The sequence below is a fragment of the Rhineura floridana genome, chromosome 9 (assembly GCF_030035675.1).
Source record: "Rhineura floridana isolate rRhiFlo1 chromosome 9, rRhiFlo1.hap2, whole genome shotgun sequence".
Lineage (NCBI taxonomy): Eukaryota > Metazoa > Chordata > Lepidosauria > Squamata > Rhineuridae > Rhineura > Rhineura floridana.
In genome coordinates, this window is record NC_084488.1 from 9,550,967 (window position 1) to 9,572,957 (window position 21,991).

The window sequence follows — 21,991 nt, forward strand, 5'->3', positions numbered from 1 at the left end:
AGCCTTCAAGGAGGCAGTCATAAAGCCCATCCTGAAAAAGTCCTTCTTGGATCCCCAAGAGTTGAATAACTTTCGCCCAGTCTCTAATTTACCATTTCTGGACAAGGTAATTGAGCGAGTGGTGGCTAAACAGTTACAGACACACTTGGATGAAGCAGATTATTTAGATCCATTCCAATCGGGTTTCAGGACTGGACATGGAACAGAAACAGCCTTGGTCGCCCTGGTGGATGATATGAGGAGGGCGTTGGATAGGAGAGAATTCACCTTCCTTGTCCTCCTGGATCTCTCAGCGGCTTTCGATACCGTTGACCACGGTATCCTTTTAGATCGCCTGGAGGGATTAGGAATAGGGGGCACCGTTTTATGGTGGCTCCATTTCTATCTCTCAGACAGGCACCAATGGGTGGCATTGGGGGATGAGGTTTCAGACCCTTGGCCTCTCAATTGTGGAGTGCCACAGGGCTCTATCCTCTCCCCCATGCTATTCAACATCTATGTAAAGCCGCTGGGGGCCATCATCAGGAGATTTGGGCTGCGGTGCCACCAATATGCGGATGACACTCAGCTCTATCTCTCGTTTAAGTCCTCACCAGAGTTGGCAGTGGACACCATTTCCAAGTGCCTGGAATCTGTAAGTGAATGGATGGGAAGGAATAGGCTGAAACTAAATCCCGACAAGACCGAGGTGTTGCTCGTGGGAGACAGGGGCAGGTTGGGGGATATAGACCTGGTGTTTAATGGGGTAAAATTGCCCCTAAAAGACCAGGTCCGCAGCCTCGGGGTCATTCTTGACTCCCAGCTGTCCATGGAGGCTCAGGTCTCGGCAGTGAGCCGGGCAGTTTGGTATCAATTACATCTGATAAGGAGACTGCAACCCTACCTTCCTGCCCATCTGCTCCCACGGGTGATACATGCCCTGGTCTTCTCCCGCTTAGACTACTGTAATGCGCTCTGTGTGGGGTTACCCCTGAAAACGGTCCGGAAATTACAACTGATACAGAATGCGGTGGCACGTTTGATTAAGAACAGCCGCCGCCGTGATCATATCACTCCGGTGTTAGTAGATCTACACTAGCTACCAGTTGTTTACCAGGCCCAATTCAAGGTGTTGGTGTTGGCCTTCAAAGCCCTATACGGTGTTGGCCCAGTTTATCTGAAGGAGCACCTCCAGCATCACCAATTATGCCGCCTGACGAGATCAGCCACACAAGACCTTCTCTCGGTCCCACCAGTTAAGATAGCTAGCTTGGTGCGGACCAGAGAGAGGGCATTTTCGATTGTGGCCCCTACCCTCTGGAATTCCCTTCCTTTTGATCTTCGCCATGCCCCTTCCCTGATAGGTTTCCGCCGGGCCTTGAAGACCTGGCTGTTCAGGCAGGCCTATGGGATCTCTGGGGTAGGTTGCTTTTAATATTGGTACATTAATTACTGTTTGGTTTTCATTGGTTTTTATTGTATTTTACTATGTAAATGTACGTCGCCTAGAGTGACCGTTAATTCGGCCAGATAGGCGACTAATAAAAAAAAAAATTATTATTATTATAGTAATGCCAATGGGAATTTACACTTGGCTGTGGCAACACCCTAATGATTTGCTTTATTTGCAGGGAACACAAATGTAATAGAAATTAATAATCAGCAAACAAATTTTCACAACTTTTTCACTAAATTTTCACCAACAGATTTTCTTTTCAATTTCCCTGTCTCAAACTCAACAATAATAAAGTTGCCAACTGACATTCTAGTGAATGTTTCAGCTTCTGTGCTTTCTTTCAGGATAATCACATTTAGGAGCATTGTTCCTTGTATTTGTAGTGTTTATTTTAAGTTATGTAAAAAATTAATTTGTGTTCAAGACTGCATTCAACCTTTTACAGGGTTATGCAGTCCTTTGAGGCTAGGCAGGAGACCTTTAGCTCCTGAGCTGAATTTTTACATCTCTACATTGAGCCCACCTATTCAGGTTATCTAGGAGAACCAATAGGGATGGGCCTCCTTCCTTGATACATCTGAGAAGCTGGTACAAGTTTCTACATGCTTCAAGAAAGGGAGTGGAGGTCTAATAGAAAAATATCAATTCTACAGTTTTCTAAACCACAGCCAGGTTGAAGTTTACTGATAGCCTAAGAAGTTATGTAATTACTGAATATATTAACATATAATTATTTTATCTTTCCTCTAAAAGCAATAATGTATGTCCATCCTTCTTTTATCTGAAGTCTTGTAAATTGTAAGCTTTCTGAGGGCAGGGCCTGTCTCTTTTTGTAAAACTCTACAAGATGCCCTACATATGTTATTTGGCATTGTACAAATAACAGACCTAATAATTATTAAATTCTCAGGGAAAGAATTATGACAATCCTAAAAAGGGATTTAAATGACACACATGACAACGCAATTATACTATGTAAGTATAATTATAGAGTTATGCTGGTCACAAGAACTGTTGCTTGTAAAACGCACTTCATGTAATATCTCATCACATTTTCTTAATGATAACCTCAAAGAAGAGAATAAAGTTAAAACTTACAGATTTCTAAACGGTGATTGGATATCTCTCTCATCTGAAAATAGGACAGATTGTCCCAGTTTTACACATAATGGTAAACTGTAATTAATGGTTTACTGAGAATGCACTGACGGCTCCTGCTTTGATCAGGAGCAAGAAACCATAATCTCTGGCTTTGTGTTCTGTCCGAATCCTGGATTTTGGTTTGTTTTACTCCAAACAAACCACTGACGTAAAGCCAATGATGGTTTCTTTGAGCAAAACAAACTGTAATCCCTGGTTTTGATGTAACACTAAGACAGAGACTGTGGTGTGATGGACAAGGCTAGGTTCCACCCTTTTCTGTCATTAGCCATTTCTGCAAGTGGAATGTTCAGAAGTGGGGAAGAGTATAAAGGCACTGTTTTTGTCAGTCACGCAGTTAACATGAGTGGGGGGGGTTAGAAGAGACACAGTTGGGTGAAAGTTGGTTAATATAAAAGCGTTGAGAAACAGAATTCAGGGAAAGGGGAAGAATTGTAACATTGCAACCATCATGCTTATGTGCCAGCTATAAATGCTTGTCCTAAGTCCTTGGTTTAAAATAATTTTTTTCCTGTTTGTTTTACATTACTGCCTGGATCTCTCAAATGATATGGAAATACCCATCTGGTACTGGTCAAGCATTTAGAGAACTACTGAGATGCACTTCATTCATTTTACTACTCCTGTTTTAGAGGAGTTACCTCATGGGCTGTCGGTAGCTTTAAAAAAGGGTTACTAAGGGCAGGTGGGACAGCCAGCTCCCATGAGGGGAGAATATAACCAGGGGAGTGGATCTGGTTGCACTCACTTGGGGCTTGGAAAAGGACTGTCACATGTGGCTTGCTGCTTCTGCTCCCACTAGGGGAGAAATGAAGTAAAAGCAATAGTTGCATTCACGATAAACTATTTAACCATGGTTTACCTGCAGCCCATGCAAACTTTCCCTGAGCAGCTTTTGTAAGGACTAACCAAATTTTGACATCACCTTCAGATAATACAAAGACAAATAATTAATCATGACAAAATTTAACTGCTCAATAATTCCGAATAGTGTGACTGGAATAGATATTGAATGATATATTTGATCCTGATTGTGCTTGTGCTACCCTTGTTCTAGGTAGAATTATGGGTCAATTGTATCTCATATTGCTACTGTAAGAGTGTTATCTTACTAATCATTAAGGGAGCTTTCATTACCATGGCTTGACAGGAAGATGTCTGTAGATATCACTTAGCTAAGGCAATTTTCTGTCAGAAACGTCAGGAACGGAGCCTGGGATATCCATGAGAAGGTTAGGACCTCTTAGATACCCCTGCAGCTAAGGCCTGCATTTGTGTTTATTTATAATAGCATATTATATAAGTGCGAATGGTATCTAATGAAGGTGACATATGTTCTCCAAGCATATTTAGGTCTCAAGTAAAGTATAGGTGAGGCTCATGTGTTTCCATTTTATTTTTATAATTACTGTTTGTTATTATGAACCATTTAGCCTTTTGTAATACAAGTGGTGAATCTGTGCAGGAGATTAATTTCCTTTAGCAAATGATATTTTTTGTCTGCTTAATATTATGCTGTGCCTTTGTAGCAAACTACAATAAGTGCATTTTTGGATACATTACAGGATGGAATTGATTCTTGCTTTAAGAATTGCTGATTTGATGCTTTAGTTTATTCCATGATAAACAGGGTCCTTTAATAATGGAAAGGATGTATATTCTTTTACTAACTTTGTTCCATGAAGATTGCAAAAATAAAATAAAATGAAAACTTCAGAAAAGAGTTTAGGATTTCACTCAGTAGTCTACACAGTACTGCAAAGGCAGGTGTGCTACGCATCTGGGCAGTTGCTTGGGGCAGCCACTGGGCAGTAGCCACTGGAATTGCCACTGGAATTGCCACTTGATGCAGGAAAGAGCCCACCCATAAGTGTTTCACAAACGTTTTGAACTTTGGCACCCTTCTAAACTTACTTTACCTTCCAAGCCGTCAATTCTTGGCATCCATTCTCAGGCCAGCAAAATTCTCACACACAGCTGCATGCATTATGCAGCCAGCTGCTACACGTAGGCTGGGGTACTAATCCAACAGTAGAAGAAAACTAGAGCAGAAGATCTTGCATGCTCAGTTAGCCAGAGAGGAATTTACAAGGGAAGAAGTGGATATGGCTAGAACTCCCATATGTTCTCTGACTGTGCTTCCATGGTTAACATATCTGGGTGTTACAGCGATACACCTCTGCTGCAAAAACAACAATGTCTTGCTCTGTCTGCTGCAGAATCATTTCTCTGTAACGTTTGGACACACACCCTTTTCCAGTTCTCTCCCCACTTCCTAAGGCCAACACCATAGTATCTATTTTATTTAGAAATATATTATTATTATTAGCATTAGCATTTATGATCTGCCCTTCACCCAAAGGTCCCAGGGCAGGTTGCAACAATTTTAAAATATGACATTAAAAACAATTTAAAAACAACCTAAAATCTCAAGAAAGGGTGGGTCCTAAAAATACATGCCTCACCTATCCCACGACCAGGGTAAAGAGGTGTATCTTCAGCATTCCCTAAAACTTTACAAGAAAGTCGCCAGATGAACCTCAGTGAGGAGGGAGCTCCACAACTTAGGGGCTGCCACAGAGAATGCCCTCTTCTGGGCCTCCACCCCCCAAACGTATGAGGGTGGTGGAACTACCAAAAGGGCTCCCTCTACTTATCTCAACACCTGAGTCTATAGGGAAGGAGGTGATCTTTCAGTTTTTGGGAGCTAAGTCAAGCACCTTGAATTAGGCCTGGAATTGAACTGGCAACCTGTGCAGTTTTAAACCAGGGGTTATATGAGATCTAAAGGGAAGCTCAGCCAGTAATCTGGCTGCTGCATTTTGGACCAGTGGAAGCTTCTAAGTCATCTTCAAGGACAGTCTCACACAGAGCACATTGCAATAGTTCAGTGCATGAACTACTGTGGCCAAGTTATATAGTCATAGGGTTACACTATAAAAATGTGAGCTGGGAAGCCCCTACAAGTACTGTGGCCAAATCATCTCTGTCCCAAAGGGGCCGAAGCTGGGAAAAGGCAGCCCACAGGGGAGATAGAAAAAGGTAGAGAATCTTCTTGCTCATTTCTCAAACCTCTTTCTGAAGTGAAGAGTCAAATCTGTAAAGAAATTTGGATGTTAAAAGATAGGGACAGGGCATTCCAGGCAGGGGGTTCCCAACCCTACTCGGATATGGATACCTTTGCAGAGGATCCCTAGTCAAGCTTTACCAACAACACAATCCAAACCATATCTACTGAGAAGTAAATCCTACTGAGTTCTGTGGGGCTTTGTCCCTTAGTTAGTGTGTTTAGAATTGCAGTTCTTTGGGGGCATCCATCTTTACTCCTGAGTGCTCCCATCTAACATCTCCACAACACTAGGCTCCTTTCTTCCTACAATGGCCTTCTGGTGACTGGCCTGGCCTGGCCTGGCCTGAGGGCACTTGAACCCTTTTTGCCAGAAGCGAATTGGCTAGATTTAATGTTCCCTATCCAGGCTCCATCTTACAGCCAAGATTTCTATCTTAATTTCCATTCAGAAAACTGTTTTTGTATGAATTGTATGCGCCAAGCAACTCTGGTTGATGCTTAATGTATCATGCTTAATGACATCACTTGGACCCGCACCATGACTTCACTCAGGCATGCTTCATGACATGACTCGGGCCTGCCCCCAAAATCTCAGGGTTTGGGATGCTTCTGACCTGGCAACCCTAGATGGGCAGGTATTGACGCATTTTGCACTGCCAGTCCCAAGGATGGAAGGTGGCTGGACCCCACCTCTTGCTTTATCTACTACAGCAGACTCAGTTCTGGCAGATGGAGAAAGGACCATAGGATCAGGACTGTTGCTCTCCTTTCATGCATGCGTGTGTTTGTGTTTAGGTTGGTGATGGATTGTGAGCTTGGCAAAAGAGGTGGAACTTTGCTATCCTTTTCACATCATCAAACTTGATGGGCCTTTAGCTGGTTTCATAATGATAAATATGTTGTTAAATTGACCTCAGAGTTTGAGTGACACTGTACCCAAATGTGTAAGGTGTTTTTTTTAATGATTTACTGTGTATTTTATCGGTGGTTACACATGGAAACGATATAACTTTAACTAACAAATATTGTGCAAGTTTGTAATACTGTGTAGAACCGCCTTGTGCCCTCCAGATGTTTTGGCCTACAACTCCCATAATTCCTAGCCATCATGGCTGTACAGTATGATATCCCTTGCCCCTAGCTATAATATACACATTGTTTGATTTATTCATTTTTATACTCGTCAGGATATAACTGTTCAAACTGTGTAGTTCTAGATGTCTTGTTTTCCTCTATGTTTTCACTCATTAGCCCTGAAAAGGACACATTATTCCTTGCTCAGTAGTTTCTGTAAAGTATCTGATGCCATTATAGATTTGTGTTACAAGTGATCAGACTCTAATAGAGGTTAAACTATGGACTGAAACTAAAATTACTGGTAATTTAGTTTAGACATATCTTTGGCTTCTTCAGAAAATGTATTGCCTTAAAATAACCGTTAGCAATTTTGTGTGGCCAGGGGAAGGGGAAGGGACTTGATCCAACCTTGGAGGTGCATGATAGTTATTGCACATAGCAATTTCCATTTATACAATTAAAATAATAGCACTCCATGCATTATAAAGTAAATGGCATATTCAACTGGAAGTCTTTGGTGGTGAGTAATGAAAGAGCCGCAGTGCAGAGCTGACTTCATTTGCAACGAAGGGGTACTTAATATGTTATTCACTATGTTTTTATAAAAATGTATACAGAAATGTATGGTGCATGTTTAGTTATAACATTTTTGTAGGAAAGCAGAATATAGCATCCTGATTTAAAATGAAGCTATTAATTTCACAGAAAAATCACCCTAATGTGTAAGGTCACTAAATCTTACAGAAGATCTAATAATTTTTCTGTTTGTTCTCCTTGTAAGTTGCTATTGTGCATTGTTTATCAGCTGTTAGTACTCCTACAAAGCAATGTGTGTTACATTCTCCAGTAAGCTGTTTAGTTGTAGTGTAAATTCAGAATATTAATTCAATCATTAATCCAAACACAAAGTAGTTTCTGTTGCAGAATTGCTTACTTTTGTATTAGCTATATTTAATTACTAATTTTCTAAAATGTTTTATAAACCCATTATTCATTTTCTCTAAAGATGCAAAAGTAGTAGTCTTCACAAAATGATTAGATGCTTAATTAGTTTTGAAAGGAAAATGTTTTACTGTGAACCAAAAACAAACACTGCTTCCATTTTTGTTCAAGGATTGGATAGAGGACTCTTACTCTGGTCATTTTTGTGAAGCAAAATTGCAGGATGACCTTTACTATCTGACCTGAACTCATAAGACTGAAAGCTTATTGCAGCCCTCTCTCTGTCTAATTGTACATCTCTAGGGGAATTCCAAGTACTCCTTGCTTGTGACCTTTCCTCTCTTACTGTGGGAGCACTCAGGGCCCTCTTCTTATCTTATACTGGCAATCTGTGCCCCACTGCAGTGACTTGAGGTGTCCCAGCCCAGGAAGGAGGAGCCCACATTGCAGCTCCTAACTGTGCCAAGATAGCCTGACTTCATGGGAAGAGTGATACAGGCATTAGAAACTTACTTATAAGTGGTCTTGGGCTTCTCCCATTACCCTATTATTGTTATAGCAGTCATGCCATTGTTTAGAATAAATATTTATATTTATAATAAAGCAAACAATGATGCTGTAAACACAACAACACTGCACTGGTTCCTACAGTATTGGTATAACATAAATAAGTGACTTAAGGTGAACCCAAAGCCCATCAAAAGTAGAGGTGGAAGAATACTTTGGATTCCGAGGTATTACCAGACCTACCAGTGTACCAGTACATAAATTTGCATGCATGTGTGTCTTACATGTGTATTCTCTAAAAAGCTAATTTTGGGGTATTATCAGTGCTACTTTTGGGATCTATACCGGCAACTTTTGTGCACACACAGAATAGCTACCTGTCCTATAGTAAGAGAAGACTTAAGAGGAAGGGTGATGGATTTTCACTGTGACTTAGAAGGGCATACAGAGTTCACAGCATCATGACCGAACTAATTATGACAACTCCATCAGAACCTGGTAAATACTTGGAGGCAATGCTTACTGTTTGTCTTTGCCCAAGGGACCTAAGTTATCTGCCAGGACCTTAGTAAGGTTCAGAAGAAAACCTCCCTCCTGTAGTCTCCTATTGTATGGAATAGTTTTGACCCCTTTTCATGTGCTTTGAAAGAAGAAGAAGAAAATCCCCATTGGAAAGAGACGGGCTGGTGCCTTCCCGAAGAGGAAATGTTCTTTTCAGAAAACAACAACAAACATGGCTTGGAGGCAAAGGAAGTAATTGCAAATCCATCCTATGGGACAGATGGTATCCCGAAGGTTTCTCACTGACTTTTTCTATTTCAGGGCTTGCCTAAGGCTCTGGCTTTCTGGTCTGAGGGTCTGATCATTTTTCTTTAGTAGCTCCAGACACTCTTGGAAGAGACTGATTATCTGGATCCATTTCAGTCGGGTTTCAGGCCTGGTTTTGGCACGGAAACAGCCTTGGTCGCCCTGTATGATGACCTTTGTTGGGAGAGAGTCAGGGGGAGTGTGACTCTGCTGATTCTCCTTGATCTCTCAGTGGCTTTTGATATCACCGACCATGGTATCCTTCTGGGGAGACTGGCTGATCTGGGAGTGGGAGATACTGCCTTGCAGTGGTTCCGCTCCTACTTAGCAGGTCGCCTCCAGAAGGTGGTGATTGCGGAACATTACTCAGCACCCTGGACTCTCCAGTATGGGGTTCTGCAGGGGTCAGTTCTGTCCCCCATGCTCTTCAACATCTACATGAAACTGTTGGGTGCGGTCATCCAGAGCTTTGGAGTCCGTTGCCATCAGTATGCTGATGACACACAGCTCTGTTTCTCCTTTTCATCTTCAGGTGAGGCTGTCAATGTGCTGAACCGGTGCCTGGCTGTGACAGTGGACTAGATGAGGGCTAATAAACTGAGGCTCAATCCAGACAAGACTGAGATGCTGCTAGTGGGTGGTTCTTCTGACCGGATGGTGTATGTCCAACCTGTCCTGGATGGGGTTGCACTCCCCCTGAAGGAGCAGGTTCGTAGCTTGGGGGTTCTCCTAGAACCATCTCTGTCACTTGAGGCTCAGGTAGCCTCGGTGGCACGGAGTGCCTTCTACCAACTTTGGCTGGTGGCCCAACTATATCCCTATGTGGACAGGGATAACCTGGCTTCAGTTGTCCATACTCTGGTAACCTCCAAATTAGATTACTGCAATGCACTCTATGTGGGGCTGCCTTTGAAGACGGTTTGGAAAATGCAGCTTGTGCAAAATGCAGCTGCCAGATTGGTAACAGGGACCAGACAGTCCGAACATATAAAACCGATTCTGACCCACTTGCATTGGCTGCCTGTATGTTTCCGAGCTTGATTCAAGGTGCTGGTTTTGACCTATAAAGCCTTACACGGCTTGGGACCACAATACCTGATGGAACACCTCTCCCAATATGAACCCAGCCGTACGCTACGTTCAAGATCAAAAGTCCTCTTCCAGTTGCCTACTCCAAGGGAAGCTCAGAGGGTGGCAACAAGGGAGAGGGCCTTCTCAGTGGTGGCCCCCAAATTATGGAATGATCTATTTGACGAGGTGCGCCTGGCGCCAACTGTTATCTTTTCGGCGCCAGGTCAAGACTTTCCTCTTCTCCCAGGCATTTTAGCTTGTGTTTTAAATTGTTTTATATTGTTTTAAATTTTTAAATTGTGTTTTAAATTGTTTTTAAAATATGTATTTTAAATTGTATATTTGTTTTAATATTTTTGGTTGCTGTAAACCACCCAGAGAGCTTCGGCTATGGGGCGGTATACAAGTGCAATAAATGAATGAATGAATGAATGAATGACTTGTTATTCGTGATGTGGTAAATCTGTGTCTGGGCTGTACTTCTTCAGAGTGCTGATTGGGGACATAAGATGGAATGCTCTTCAGTAGATAAATTCCCGAATATAGAGAAATAGAATTGAAGGAGACTGTTTCTAGCCTAGGCTACACCTTGACATGACAGTGCAGGGATTTTTATTTTATTTTTTAATGGAGGAGCATTCTGTCATGTGAACACTTGGCTGTATCCTGAAGTGGTAAAGACACTGGTTTACCACCTCGGAGACTAAGACCCAAATAACAGTGCCTTCAGCACTTAAATATAAAAATTAACATTGTTCAAAGGTAGCCCTGGAATTTCCTAGATGGGGTTCTTGTTTCTGTACCAGTTTCCCAGTAGTTAGGGTGTTCGGTCTGGTGAGGCCTCAGTTCAAAATCAGCCATTAATCATGAAGCTCACCATGTGATCTTAGTATAGTTGCTGTCTCTCAGCCTAACTTACCACACAGGCTTATTTTGAGGATAAACTGTGGGGAGAGCCATGCTGAGATCGGCAGGACCAGCTTCTGGGAAGCTGACCCTTAATTATCTCCACATGTGGATTCATATATCTCATTGCCACTTTTGGCAACTCTTCACTGATATATATCTCCTAAGTTTAATCTATTGCCATAATAACTGAAATTAATTTATCTATTTTTTTAGTCATTCATTCTGTAATATAGGTTAATACTGTTATCAGGGATACAGGTATGATAACAGTTTCAGTACTTGAAAAAAACAACATACTTTAAGACACACTTTATATATTAGCCAGATGCTAAACTATATTTAACTTCTTTGGCTTGAATTTCAGAGGTTTCATGTACATAATGTTTATTTTCTATTACAAAATAATTTCAGCCGTCTTAGTGTAAAACAGTGGGGTGTAATCATGAAGAGTCTAGCAGGAAATGAATGAAAAAGGAAAAATGAATAATTCTGAAGACAGCCACATGATGATTTGCTGGGGTTTTCTTTTTTCTTTCAAAGATACAAGAACATTTCAGTTTTTTAAAATTCTGCATTTCCTTCCAGCTTGAAACCTTTCAATCTAAACAGTGCTGGATCCTTAAAAGACAGGGTCATCAGGTTGACACTAGTTGGTACAGGGAACAGAATAAGCAGGCTTTAAGTCTGAATCTGAATCTGGGTTTGGAAGAAAGACTGCCTTAAGGCCTTGAAGGATTTTCAATATGAATCAGTGTAAGACCTGGCTCCTGTCAAATGGGGGGGGAGGTGGTGTTGTCCCCCAAATGGGTCCATTGCCCGGTGCGCAGTACAACCAAATGACCACACCCAGGTTGAAGGGTCCAACAAACTTTATTTTGGTCTAGACAGAAAGAGGTGCAAGGTGATAATTCACAAAACAAGCACACACCCTTATGGGGTGCCACACTTTTGTACATTGCAAGCAAAAATTCATAGCACGCTCTAATTGGCCCCTTAATGCCAACCTGTCACCTTTCCATTGGTTGATCTTCTAACTATGCCCACCATTTCTTATGCACACGGCACATTGATTTCTCCACCCCTATCTGCATTCCAAGTTAGCCATTACAACAGCAGCTTCCAAGCACGTATTTTACTGATAAGCTTCAGCAAGCATGTAACTTCTCTAGGCCTTATAAAATTCAGTTTCTTTTTTTTTTCCTTAAAAAATGCTGGCCCTGAGTCATCAGTGGCATGAGGCAAACAGGGAGAAAGGCAACAGGCAGTCTTTAGCCAATAGCAGGAGTCCCCAAGTTATTCACAGGAGTAAGCCTGAGTTCCAAAAAATTCTCAATGGGTCCGTAATATGCTGTTTTTCATGTTACTTTAAATTTAAGACTTGGCAGATTACAAAAGAACCAAGTCACTAAGAGTAGATAATCATCATCCAAATGTTTTTTAAGAACTCAAATGTGGGATGTTTGAACATTTTAACAAAAATATGCAACTTATTAAAATCAGCCTTATTCCCAGAAAGCTAGAAAGTAGCCAATGTAATACTAATTCTTAAAAGGGATCTGTGAACTTACAGATTTGTCAGCGTCGTGTTTTACCAGGTTTTGTGGAAAGCGTTATTAAACCTAGAGTTGTTACACAATGAAGTAAAAGTCTTATTGAAGATGAACCACTGTGGGTAACAAAAAGGAAAGTTGATTTCTTAGCTTATGTATGCCTGTTAAAATGTAGAATGTTATGTTTGGATTTGGATTTAGTGGACCTAGAGAAAAAAATGTGTATATCTCATGTTGAAAACCTGCAATCTAAAATGCCTTTGACCTTCCATCCCTCAAGAGTTGTCTCATTTTCTTCATTCAGTTGAGGCATTTCTGATACATCGTATGACCTCTAGATTAGGCATTTTGTGAATCAAGTATAAAGAGGGAGGGGATGTAGGAAGACATTCCGAAGAGGTTGGGAATCAGCTATTTTTTAGAGGTTTTCCAAAGTCTAAATCTGGACATGATCTGAAATGTATGCATGTGGTGGTTAGGAATCAATATGGCAGCCTTGTAATGTAGCCAGTATTATGGTATTTATGTGTATCCATTGTTTTTGATTGCTGCCTATTCTCAGCTCATGAGACTGAAATAATATTTTTAATAAGTGAATAAGGAGGGTCAGGATATCATCTAGAGAAACAATGTGGCTAAGTATGTTTTAGGCCATAATCCTACATACACTTACTTAGAAGTAGGTACCATTGAACTCTTTCTTCCGAATAGACATGTATGTGATTGCATAGTTAAGACTGTCCTGTTAATGTGGAGAAATATGTCTAACCATAATTTGAAGCTTTTAGAAAAAAGTCAGTCTTTTTTGAGTATTGCAGTTGTGTTAGACAGTTTGCGTCTGGACTAGAATAGCAGCAATCTGATGTATCAGTTTTTAAATATATATCCTGACCTTGCACTGTTTGCATTCAACTAAATAAAAGTGTAAATAATATTAATGAATTTATGCAGTCAGCTCACTGGCAAAATTTTATTCTATCTTTTATTTCTTGTAATTATTTTTGAGATAATATTTTAAATTGTAAGCTACCTTGAGTGCATTGGCAAAATGTGGTATATAAATGCAGTAAATAAATACATAAATGTTATATTAATTGAGTGCATATATTCAAACCACCCTTGAAGGCCAATCTTATTTGGAAGTAACTCCTTGGTATGTTTGCAGTGTTTGGCTAAGTTTTGTCACAAGTTGAGGTTTGAGGCCCACTGTCTTTGCCTTCTGTTGAGAGTAATGCTCATGTAAATAAAATGAAAGATGGATGTTAATTGTTGATATTCAATTATGCAGTTATGCATAGATATGAATATTAGGTCAGATTGTTTTTATATAACAATTTCATCCAAAGGCACTGAATTTTAAATTTTATTCAGTTTGTGGGGTTATTTAAATATAATTGAAATTAAACCACATTACTGTCTCTTTTGAATTTCTATGCAATCCTAAGCTGTACCTGTTTTGTATAGATGTTATTTAGAACAGTGGCTTAAATAATAACATTTTATCAGAAAAATAAACTTTTCATCTTTATTTGCCGGTGAAATCTTTGTCATTCAATTTGTCATTGAATATGCAAATTCATCTAAACCATTGACACTCTTCTAAGAGAACATTTATTTTCACTGTTTTTTTAAAAAAACTTTTCCTCTCCTTTATTTCTGTCTTCAATAAGATACAAACATGGAGTTGGATGTAAACTTAACTTTATGTGGATGGAAAGGCTACTTCTGTCTATGGAAGGTTTTTGATCAAATGGGGGTGACTTTTGCTGATTCCCCCTCTCGCTGCAGCCCCCAGCGCCACTTCCCACACTATTCTGGAGGGTCTTCCAACTCTCCATTACAGTGTGGAAAGTGTTGCTGGGGGCTGCCAGGGGAGGATGAATCAGCAACATTTTCTTCCCACCACCAGTGGGAAGATCCCCTGAGTGAAGTCTGCAGAAGTGAAGTCTGGATCCAACCCATCATAAACTTTGACTAAATCTTGTAACAAAGTATTGAGACACTTCAAAATTGGTCATTCCTCTCAAATTGGAAGTCTGGCTAAGAAGTAACTGGGATAGTGTGTGCTACTGTTTTTTAAAGGTACTCTTTGTTGCTACGTTGCTTCAGTGATATTTTTTAAAGTGATTGCTTCTTTATAGTTGATAACAAGTCATTCATTCTAAGACAACGTGTATAATTTAGATTCTGCTTGAATTACAGTGGTCTGGATCAGCTTGAAATACCTGTACTTCAGACATTCCTTTACAAAAGATCCTTTATGTGATATATGGAAGTACAGGAATCTACCTGAGTTAAGTATTTTCTTTTTTTTCTTAGGGACCTCAGTGAAAATCAGATTCATGCCATTCCTAGAAAAGCTTTCCGTGGAGCTGTAGACATTAAAAATCTGTAAGTATTTTTATTTCCTTATTTTATCTATCTGTCTGTCTGTCTGTCTGTCTGTCTATGCACATTTATATTCATGTGTGGTGAATCTATATTACTTAAATTCATTGAGTATATAATGCATTTTTTGTTCTAAAGTCCAAACTACACTTGACATTTATCATGCAGCAGAAACGTTTTCTTTCAGAAATTGCCAGAGTTAGATGTGTGTATGTCTGGATTGGGACCCTGGCGTGGGTGTGAGAGTGGCTTTAACCCTTTGCCTCATCTGTGGTCTGCATCCAACCCCTGTGCCTGCAATTTATATTGGGAGGGGAAAGCTTGCATTGGAAGCAAATGGAATGTTTTTAGCCAGTTCAGATTAGTGCAAGGAGACACAATCTGCATTGGGACCATAGCAAGGGCATAGTCAATGTGATACTATATTACAAATATTTGCTCATAAAGCCAGGCTTTTAAATAATGAAGCTAAAAAGCAGAGCATGAATCTAAGAAATTTAACACATCTAGCATGAGCTTGTATTATGTGAGGTACTTGGGAGAATCTGAACTAAAGGTTGAAGCCCTTGGACCAGTTTTTTGATTATTACTGTTTTGTTATTGTTTTCCTGCAGTGGAGGAGGGGAACCATGGGTGGATCGGTTGTGACCGCCCACTAGCTCGTCTGGCAGGAAGTTAATCTTTGGAAGGGTTACTCAAGTGGGCTGGGCAACCAGACACCAGTTCGTCTGACTGAACCCAGATTGACTTCCTGCCAGCTCCACTGCAGGTCATTTGTGAGCTCTTTCCAGAGCGTGTGCACAGCAACCGGGTCTTTTCTTTTTGGTTCTTTGTCTTTGCTTTCCCTTTCCTTCGCCTTTCTTGGGGTTCTTTTGCCTTACGTTGGAGGTGAGCGGCTAAAGAGCAAGCTTCCGACAGCTAGCTCTGTTCTTTTTCTCTTTCCTTGTTTTGCCAAAAAATTAAATATAAAATGAGGGTAGGGGAGAGAAGCCGCTCTGAGAGGATCCAGCATGAACTCACTGGCCCTCTTTGGTGATTCCTCAGAGGCGATTGAGGGAAGCTAGATCACCCGCAGAGGGGATCTGCTTCCCCTGTCCAGGCTGCAGCTTTCTCCACCCTTCCCAGTGCCACAGAGGTGGCTGGGGGGATCGGGAGACCATGCACCACCACAGGGAACCCGGCAGAACCATTGGTAAGCGAGGAACAGGAGGGAGGGGAAGGATTGGGATCCCTACCATCCATTCCTCCCAGGGCCCTGCTGATGATGCCAGAGGTATTCAGGTGGTTACAGTGGGTGTTTACACATCCAACCTCCAGCACCAGGCAGACAGCTCCCAGTAGAACTCCGATGATGCTGTCATGACCCAGCTGAGATCAGCAACGGGGGCTGTGGGGCACATGATCCTCTTAGGGGGACAGGTGGGTGCACATGTGGTTGAGTCTGTCAAGAACTCGCAAGTTCCCACTGGGGTCAACTCCCAAGCCCAGGGCAATTAATCCCGGCCAGGCACAACCCATGCCCCCCCTTACCAGGGCTGATTTAAACCAACACCAACCCTGCAAGGTAGGTAGACTGCCATCACCCTTTAAACCTGGTCACCCACTCTGGGCCAAGGGGAAACCCAAAGTGCCAGAAATAGACCTGCCAAGGATTCCAAAAGACAAGAGCCAAAGACGCACTCTTTGCCTGGAGCAAAATACCCAACTATACTATAGTCTGTGGCTAATTGGCCAAGGTGCTGGATTCAAAGCCAGTTTCCCCCTGAAATGAACACACACTGGTAAATAAGGGATAGCTTTATTAAAATAAAATATAAATTGCAAAAATAGAGCAGCAAAATAATTCCTTAAGCCAAACACCCCTAGGGTTAGGTAAAAATACAAAAGCCAGAGAGTTCAGGTCACAAGTAAAAGTAACAAAGCTGTCTAGCCTAATCTATACTCACACAGTATAGCTAAACCAGCAGAGTAACTTTATGGTTCCACATCTCCCCAGAGATGCATAGCCTGGATAGCAGATGGAAACTGGAACCCCAACATCAGGTAGCACCAAGGAACATTGGGGAACAAAGACCCAAAGTCTTGGTTCTATTTTTTATGGGAAAAAGCCCAGCAACAGCCATGAATTAATTAGCCAATCAGGGGGCTTTCTGTTGATGAAATCTTCTGGAGCTTTAGCTTCTAACAGTCATGTGCTTCTCCAACCATCTCAGGCCTGTGGCCTTGAGGTACCAGTCACAGGCTGATAAGCAGGTGTTTTTGCTCACTGCCTAATTTACTGATGAGTTCAGCTATGAGAACCATCTCATGGCCTCCCAGAGGCCCTAATTCAGGCATGATGTTCTCCCACAATTCCTTGCCACAGAACCATTTTAGTTAACAACCTTACAAACCAGGTGTTCTTGACAGAGTCACCTGCAGGTTGCTGCAGCTGCCATCTTGGAAGGGAAATCATACCAACAAGCTCTGACCCCCACATATTGTCCTGCCCAAACCCACTGAAGTCAGACATGAACATGAAGGTGTGCTTTTCTTTAGTAGATTTAATAGAAAGTTTCAGTTGAGAGCGCTTTGTGAATCAGCTTACAGGTTACACAGAATTCAGCATCTTTCTACTTGCATGAGGAAGGTATCACAGAACAGGAAGGCATATGTGAACAAGTGTTCCTCCTAGGTAGGGCAGTGGGGGGCATCTGAGTCTGCTAACACAGTTGTCTGCATGTCTGGGGTGATGGGGCGGTGACACCTCACTGAGATCCTCCTCCTCTAGAGTAGGTGTGCATGGCAGCAGAGAGAAGAGGGAGGTGGAGGAGAGGATAAGGGACGGGCTTCTGATTGGCCAGCGTTCCTTCTGTTGTTACTGGAGTTAAGGGAGAGGAGCTGTCACTGTCAAAAGTATTAAAGCCTACTCTCTCATCACTTCCTGGTTGCAAGCCACTAGGACCCTTCCCTGGTTCCCATTCTGTATCTTCTTGTTCATCATCACTCTAGGACCTCATCACTCCAGGACCGCTCCATGGGGCTCGTTACAGCCTTAAAGTAAAGCAATTAACTATTATTTTTAAACAGTGATGTGACAATCAGAAAATTTCCCAGAAAATTTTTCGGGAACATTTTCTGCTGCCCTAAAGAAGTGGAGATATGATATACCATGTTTATTTGAGTTACTTTAGTTTTCTTTACTAAATGTGTCTCAGTTTAATTTTACATCTGTATAAATATCTGAAAAGTTTTTTCAGTTTAATTGGAACTGTTTTTCCCCTTGATCAAAAGTGCACAGTGTGTACATTCTAATTCAGAGCTTTACTTGAACTTTGTTTTAATTTGAATACTTGTATGTATTTTTTAAAATTCCAACTCAACAGCATATACTTCATTTACATTAGATTTTAAGGGGGGGGAAGCAATGAAAACTGATAACAAGCTAATTTTAAGAGATATGCACATAAATATGTGCTTCCTAGGGATAGTCATCTCAAAGAAGGGCATAAGATGATTCTGATTCTCTAGACTTTCCAAACATAGTAATATCGTTGATATATTAACCAATTATCACATTTCTATTGGAGGACTCAGTCTGTGAGTCACAGAGGACCTGGACTCAAAGGGTTAATCTATACCATGTTGAGATGGAAGGGGACAATGGGGAAACTTGTTTGTCATTTCCTGTCTCTCTAGCCATACCTCTCTGCTCTATTTCTCCTTCTTTCTTCTCTTCCTCCCACCCTCATGCTGATGGCAGCCTTGCCCACTGCACAGAGCTCTTTACTCTGCAACATAAATATGCTTTACTTCTAGTAAACACTTATTTGCAAACCAATGATTAAGTCTTTTGTCTGATCCATTGCTACATATGGGAAGCTGATTCAGACTACAATTTCAAGTATCATCTCAGTTCTCCCACCAGTTCAGTTGGACTACAGCTAATCCAAGGATTTTAAGATTTATTTTCTTATTGTTTCTAAAACCTCCTGGAATATAATATTGTATTCCATATATCATAAACTATCCTGATTCAGATGATCATATCTTAGTTTAATAATGAGTGAGCCCTGTCCATGCACACAACCACTTTCATCATTCCTTCTCAGCACACCACAATTATATTTTGAAGTCTTCAGTCAACTGCAGTTTTACATTATGTCCAAACAAAAAAAATATGGTTATGAGTTTTGGAACAATCCAGGATCTTAAATCATCTTAAAATTGTGGTTTAATAACTTGGCTTTTTCCAAATGTGGTAACCGTAGTTTACCATTTCAGATGTAATGCAAAACAGTGGTTAACTGAAGACTTTTTGGCTTATCACAGCTTGCTGAGAAAGAAGAAGGGAAGTGGCAGCACAGGTTCAAAGCACGTGGGCAAAAGGTCTATGCATATCTTGGTTTATTAAGCCAAGACATGAATCACCAATTCCAGGCTAATATTCAAACATTTCCCGGGGCATCTTGATATCTTAATTAGTATGCTGCATGTTAATTATTAAAAAAGAAGAGTTGACCCCCTCAGTGTACTGAATAAAAAGTGTAATTAAGTTACAAAAGTACCTCAATTTTCTATTATCACATTTCACACATTTTGACTATGAAAACTCTTCATCAAAACCAGTAGTCTTCTGAATAAGGAATTTATTTGTCTTTTGAGAATGCTGTTGGTGTTTTGGTCTAGCATTAGCCTCTCTCTCATTTTTTTCTGACTTCTTAATTCCCAATAATTGTAAACATGCATTCTGTGTTTTATGTAACAATTAGTTAAATGTATATGCATTTAGGCAGACAGTCATACAGACTAAATGGAGCACTTAAAACAACTGCAAGGTAGATTATGCTTCCACTGAAAGCAGAGGGGAATCTATTCCAGTTGGTATGCTCATGGTTTGCGGCCTGTTGCCGAAATAAACACAGACACCATTCATTGGGTTAAATAATGGGCCACTTTATTAAAACAGAGTCAATTATAACCAATGAACCTGCAGAGGGACAATCCAGTGCGGGGGAATTCGGCTGATCCAGGCAAAGCCTGCTTGCAGCTATAGGGCAACCAAACCTTAAGAACATAAGAACATAAGAAGAGCCTGCTGGATCAGGCCAGTGGCCCATCTAGTCCAGCATCCTGTTCTCACAGCGGCCAACCAGGTGCCTGGGGGAAGCCCGCAAGCAGGACCCGAGTGCAAGAACACTCTCCCCTCCTGAGGCTTCCGGCAACTGGTTTTCAGAAGCATGCTGCCTCTGACTAGGGTGGCAGAGCACAGCCATCACGGCTAGTAGCCATTGATAGCCCTGTCCCCCATGAATTTGTCTAATCTTCTTTTAAAGCCATCCAAGCTGGTGGCCATTACTGCATCTTGTGGGAGCAAATTCCATAGTTTAACTATGCGCTGAGTAAAGAAGTACTTCCTTTTATCTGTCCTGAATCTTCCAACATTCAGCTTCTTTGAATGTCCACGAGTTCTAGTATTATGAGAGAGGGAGAAGAACTTTTCTCTATCCACTTTCTCAATGCCATGCATAATTTTATACACTTCTATCATGTCTCCTCTGACCCACCTTTTCTCTAAACTAAAAAGCCCCAAATGCTGCAACCTTTCCTCGTAAGGGAGTCGCTCCATCCCCTTGATCATTCTGGTTGCCCTCTTCTGAACCTTTTCCAACTCTAGAATATCCTTTTTGAGATGAGGCGACCAGAACTGTACACAGTATTCCAAATGTGGCCGCACCATAGATTTATACAACGGCATTATGATATCGGCTGTTTTATTTTCAATACCTTTCCTAATTATTGCTAGCATGGAATTTGCCTTTTTCACAGCTGCCGCACACTGGGTCGACATTTTCATCGTGCTGTCCCCGAGGTCTCTCTCCTGGTCGGTCACCGCCAGTTCAGACCCCATGAGCGTATATGTGAAATTCAGATTTTTTGCTCCAATATGCATAATTTTACACTTGTTTATATTGAATTGCATTTGCCATTTTTCCGCCCATTCACTCAGTTTGGAGAGGTCTTTTTGGAGCTCTTCACAATCCCTTTTTGTTTTAACAACCCTGAACAATTTAGTGTCGTCAGCAAACTTGGCCACTTCACTGCTCACTCCTAATTCTAGGTCATTAATGAACAAGTTGAAAAGTACAGGTCCCAATACCGATCCTTGAGGGACTCCACTTTCTACAGCCCTCCATTGGGAGAACTGTCCGTTTATTCCTACTCTCTGCTTTCTGCTTCTTAACCAATTCCTTATCCACAAGAGGACCTCTCCTCTTATTCCATGACTGCTAAGCTTCCTCAGAAGCCTTTGGTGAGGTACCTTGTCAAACGCTTTTTGAAAGTCTAAGTACACTATGTCCACTGGATCACCTCTATCTATATGCTTGTTGACACTCTCAAAGAATTCTAATAGGTTACTGAGACAGGACTTTCCCTTGCAGAAGCCATGCTGGCTCTGCTTCAGCAAGGCTTGTTCTTCTATGTGCTTGGTTAATCTAGCTTTAATAATACTTTCTACCAGTTTTCCAGGGACAGAAGTTAAGCTAACTGGCCTGTAATTTCCGGGATCCCCTCTGGATCCCTTTTTGAAGATTGGTGTTACATTTGCCACTTTCCAGTCCTCAGGCACGGAGGAGGACCAGAGGGACAAGTTACATATTTTAGTTAGCAGATCAGCAATTTCACCTTTGAGTTCTTTGAGAACTCTCGGGTGGATGCCATCCGGGCCCGGTGATTTGTCAGTTTTTATATTGTCCATTAAGCTTAGAACTTCCTCTCTCGTTACCACTATTTGTCTTAGTTCCTCAGAATCCCTTCCTGCAAATGTTAGTTCAGGTTCAGGGATCTGCCCTATATCTTCCACTGTGAAGACAGATGCAAAGAATTCATTTAGCTTCTCTGCAATCTCCTTATCGTTCTTTAGGACACCTTTGACTCCCTTATCATCCAAGGGTCCAATTGTCTCCCTAGATGGTCTCCTGCTTTGAATGTATTTATAGAATTTTTTGTTGTTGGTTTTTATGTTCTTAGCAATGTGCTCCTCAAATTCTTTTTTAGCATCCCTTATTGTCTTCTTGCATTTCTTTTGCCAGA

At 41.2% G+C, this 21,991-nt stretch overlaps 1 protein-coding gene across 7 annotated transcripts in view; it reads left to right on the forward strand.

Annotated features, from left to right (window-relative positions):
* Window positions 1–21,991, forward strand: part of SLIT2 (slit guidance ligand 2) — a 438,710-nt gene that overhangs the window by 218,315 nt on the left and 198,404 nt on the right. For all 7 annotated transcript variants that reach the window (XM_061583554.1, XM_061583552.1, XM_061583553.1 and 4 more), the window contains one exon: window positions 14,849–14,920. In XM_061583554.1, the coding sequence (XP_061439538.1) occupies window positions 14,849–14,920 (72 nt within the window). The remainder of the gene's footprint in view (window positions 1–14,848; window positions 14,921–21,991) is intronic.